General features: G+C 42.5%; 1 protein-coding gene across 1 annotated transcript; it reads right to left on the reverse strand.

The window, feature by feature from the left end:
- Positions 1-212: 212 nt before the first annotated feature.
- LOC145954249 (uncharacterized) lies at positions 213-4,615 on the reverse strand. The gene is made up of 2 exons (XM_083068131.1): positions 3,426-4,615; positions 213-2,079 (listed from the first exon to the last, which is right to left on the reverse strand). The coding sequence occupies exon 2, from the start codon at positions 2,074-2,076 to the stop codon at positions 217-219; it is 1,860 nt and encodes a 619-aa protein (XP_082924257.1). The 5' UTR covers positions 2,077-2,079; positions 3,426-4,615; the 3' UTR covers positions 213-216.
- Between the last annotated feature and the right edge of the window lie 203 nt (positions 4,616-4,818).

The following is a 4,818-nucleotide window of genomic DNA, read 5'->3' on the forward strand; positions in this document are numbered from 1 at the left end:
CGTCGTCGTGTGTTCGCTTTGCGCAGTTGTTGGTTTGCATTTAATGACCAACGGCGTGCGATCCATTCTGAACATACGCATTGATTATTTCTTTCTTTTTATTAACATTTATTATTAAATTACCGGGAGAGATAAATGCAAATGAATGACTATGAGATGCAAAGGCGATAAATCTCAAGAATTCGATTTTATTCATTGAAGAAAGTGTACAACTTTTTATACAATGCTTTGAAGTAATTTTTTACAATAAGAGAAAAGCCGGTAAAAACCCACAGGCGGGTTCATGTTTCTTTGCCACTCATCTTCGGCTTCCTCGATGTGACGACCCATTGCTTTAATCTGTGTATGGACCGCTTGGCTCATATCGTCACTGATTTTCTGAGCCTCCTTCGCTTTCTGAGTATAGTAGTTGATCATGGCCTGTAGCTCATTAAGCTCGTCTTCGGCTCGATCCTTCTCCTCTCGGAGTCTAGCCATTTGTGCTAGTCCCTCTCTCTCCTTTTTGCGGAAATCGGAAAGGTTTGCGGCTTGTTGTTGAGCAACTTCCCGCCATTGTTGTGCATCGGATCGAGTCAAGAGCAGATCTTCTTGCATGTTCTTGATCAACTGAGCCTGCCTTGCATGTTCGGCTTCCAGGTGTGCTATCTTTGCATTGACTTCTTGGAGTTGACTACTCGGTTCAATCTTTGGCATTTTGGATGCCCGCGTAGTCTCCTCGTTGAGGTTAGCACATTCGTCCTTGAGCCGCTCTATCTCGTGGTCTTTCTTCTTGCATTGCCTTTGAAGACCATCAATAGTAAAACTGGATTCTTCATTTTTTTCTTCAAGAAACCTCATTTGAGCTTCCATACTTTCCAGCTTTTTGGTCAAGGCGTCGACTTGTTCTTGCATTAACCTCCTTGTGGTTGTGGTTGCGCAAGAGGTGGATGGTTGAGGCACCCCTCTCTCGTTCCTCCATATCTCGTAGTCGGTGGAGGCGGATACCCGAGGCTTTCCAAGCTCGCGATCTCCCTCATAGATTGGTTTCTCCCACGCTCTAATGACAGCATGCATGTCCCTCTGATGTTCGGAATCAAAGGAGAAACACAACCCTCCAAGCTCCTCTTTGGTAAGAACAATTTGAGTCCTCATGAGTTGCCTCATAGCCAATCTAGGTGAATAAGCTATGCAACCTCTGAGGCCCATTAATGGTACGCTTGGATAATTGCCGCATCTTGTTAATACATTGCTTGGACGGAACCAAGGACAAACCCACGTGAAGTGCTCAATACTCCACTGTTCCATCTCTTCCTTCCACTCGGAAGCATACCGGCGGCGTACGGGGATCTTCGAAAAACTTCTCAAAGGGTCGGGCAAAGACCCCATATGACTAGAGGCATAAAAGTGTGTGATGCCCCACACATACAACAAGGAGGTACAGCATCGGATAGTTTTCCCTTGCTTCTGTTGAGATAAGTTGACAGAAAGCAAGGTGTCGGCAAGAATGGCAGGCACGGGACTCTTCATATGTACGTCCCAAGCGAAGAAGGCGTCCATAGCAGCATGGTCCACTGTGTTAGCGTGAAAGGGGAATAGGATCATCCCAAACACGGCTAACGCTAGAGTCTTGTTGAAAGCTAACCAATCTCCCTCATCAGCCAAAGAAGAAAGGTGGTTTTCAATCATAGCAAGCTTCCAACCCTTGATACTGCCGTTCCCCACTAAAGCAGATAATCGTGGCGGTAGTTTGACTTGAGTGGCAACTCTCTCTACGGCCACATGATTTCCATGGAAAATATAGACCCCTGTTGATTTGGGCCATCGAAGCATGAGTTCGTACTCCTCGAGAGTAGGAACTAAGTCAAACTGGGGGAACTCGAAACAATGTAGATCGAGACTCCAAAAGTGGACCAATGCTCTCAGAAAGGATGGATCTACACAAATCTTCATCAAGTCGAGAACTCGTCCATAGGATTTTTCAAACTCCAAACGAGCCTCTCGTGGCATCAAGGTACAGAGGTGATCCAACCTCTCGGCACGGTATAATAAGAAGTCCACTTTCTTTAATTGCCCTTGCAATCCCCTAGATCCCTCCATGATCTACAATAAAATGCATGTTATGAGATGATGGAGATGAATATGTATGCATAGTGTTTATTTAACTAAACATTATCATGTTTCTTGGGATTTTCCTAACATGATGCATGATATTGCTTGGTTTGGGTAAATATCATTTTTTGTATTTTTGTATTTTTTTGGGTGAAAAGGGAAACTGCCTACATGAATGTGATGAGGGTAGATGTTAACACCATGCACTAGAAGATCCTTATTTCTATTTATTTTTATTTTACTAAGGATGTTGTATGTTTAAAGAATGCAAACGTATGCTCATACAATGTCACATAGTCAATGCACAGACAATTCACTCATCCACGAACAGTCACGAGCGAATCACGAGGTAGGGGTCTCCTGCAGAAAAGTGCATATTCAAGGAGGATCTAACTGTTCTCACTTGGTCAAAGGCCCCCAAGGTGCCCCCATTATAGGGACCCAATTCCTCTCGTCGTAGGTCGATGGAAAGTTCCAACGCACCGTCGGACTCAAGTTCATGGTTATCACCTTGAGTGATGTTTTCCGACAACGGTCTACGGGCACCTATAGACCCATTCGACAACCGGCCGTACTAACATCCACTCCCTATGGTTAATCACTCATGCCCCCGGGTATAGAGGGAACTGTTGTGTGCAAAGGTTTGTGTGCAGTTTTTATTTCAAACAATTGCGGAATTTAAACATACAACAGTTATTTAAAGCCATATAATAAAACATATTATAATACAAGCAAAGGGGTAATGAAGTAATTTTAACTATTATTTGTTAAAAATAATCTGTCACTAAATGGGACTGACTCTCGAGGCTTCCCCAGTGGAGTCGTCATCTGTCGCCACCGGCCCGAAACGGGCTTTCGGCATTCGCGAAGGATGGTTGGACTCGTTTTTTTTGTTTGAAAAATGTGGATTGCTAGAATGACTTATTCTCAAACTGAGACCTCGTCAAACGAGCAATTTTATTAAAAGGCTCACTAATCCATATTAATCCCAAGCGGGACCCTCCATGGATTAGTGGTTTTCATAAAAGGAGGGTTCGTGGAGTCGCCACCAATGTTTTACTCAAAACATTGGAAAAAGGGATAAGGCAATTGATTTAAAAATCAACTTTGGCCACTACAACCAGAGTTGGGTAAGGGAGTCGGTTACGCGTGGGGAAGGTGTTAGCACCCCACGGCGCCCCTTTCGGGTTCCCTATGACAGATTATTTTTTTAAAAGAACAGTATAAAATTACTAAATTACCCCTATTTATTCTAAACAATTATAAATTGACTATCTACATGATGACAGTTTAAATATGCACACAGAAAGCAGTAAAAGGAAGGATTGAAGGGAAACCTCTTGAAGCGTGCTTTTTATAAAAAATGAACTGGGAAGCGTTTTGGCGTTCCCACGCTCTACAAGCCCGCTCCTCGCTCTCCTAGAACAAAATTTTAACTAAGGGAATCAAAAAGATTTCCCCTCGACTTGGTTCGATCCTCAAGCAAAATGGCTCGGGGCTCAAGAACTTCGTCGGATCGACTCCCAGAGAGTTTTCTAGGGCAGAACACTGCTCAAAAACCCCAAAATACTCAAGGAGGGAGTCAAAACTGAGTGAAAAAGTGTGGTTGGACGTCCAAATGACGTCATATTTATAGGGAATAGGCGCAATACGGCCTACAGGGCCAATACGGCCGTATTGAAATTTTTGAACTTCAATACGGTCGTATTGGAGTTCAATACGGTCGTATTGAAAGTCAGAAATTTCAATACGCCCGTATTGAGTTCGCAGCGGTCGTATTGAAGTGTCAATACGGTCGTACTGACTTCAGTACGGCCGTATTGAAGCTTCAATACAGCCGTATTAAGTTCAGTACGGCCGTATTGGGCTTTTTCCCTCCACTTCCTTATTTTTAGCTATTCTAAGACCTCTAGACCTACAGAGAACCCTCCTAGGGCTTTCCAGGAGTCCTTCTGGCTGATTATCCTTCAGTCTTCGAGAGTCTTCAAGCTTTATTTCCGACCCGGACAATTTTAGGGGTCTACACGTACCACTCAAAATAGTATTCTTGAGTCTTCTCGTCTGGAAACCACTTTGAAATCAGTTGCCCAGAGGGTAGAGGACGTTTGCTCCCCCTCACTTCAAGCTTCTTTGGTCTCTTTGATGAAGATGCCATGAGTGGGTATTGAAGAAGAAGAAGAGAATGAGAGAGTTGAGAGAGTTAGGGTTTGTGTGTTGAGAGAAAATGAGAGAAGAGAAGTTGTGAGAAATGTTTTATGCCCTAGCACATTCTGAGTGGGTGGTTTTAAGAGTTGGCGCGTAGATAACGGTTCAAACGCTTCAGGAATTTCAAAAACCGCCCAGATAATCGATTATTTATGCAAATAATCGATTATTTGCATCAGCAAAAACCTTTAAAAACATAATCTGATATAGATAATTGATTATTTTCAAGATAATCGATTATTACAGAGAGTAGTTTCTCCTAACTTCGCCCAGATAATCGATTATTTCCCAAGATAATCGATTATTCCAGTGGCCTTTCAGATTCCTCTACTCAGATAATCAATTATTTTCTAAGATAATCGATTATAACAGTGACTCTTTAGACTCTTCTTACCAGATAATCGATTATTCCCCAAATAATCGATTATTTAAGAGGCTCTTGGAATTCTTCATGTTCCAGATAATCGATTATTACCCAAATAATCGATTATTTTCATGGGTTTACTTAAGATAATCGATTATATT

This window comes from Cajanus cajan, chromosome 2, assembly GCF_000230855.2.
Source record: "Cajanus cajan strain Asha chromosome 2, NIPB_CcT2T_4, whole genome shotgun sequence".
NCBI classification, from domain to species: Eukaryota; Viridiplantae; Streptophyta; class Magnoliopsida; order Fabales; family Fabaceae; genus Cajanus; species Cajanus cajan.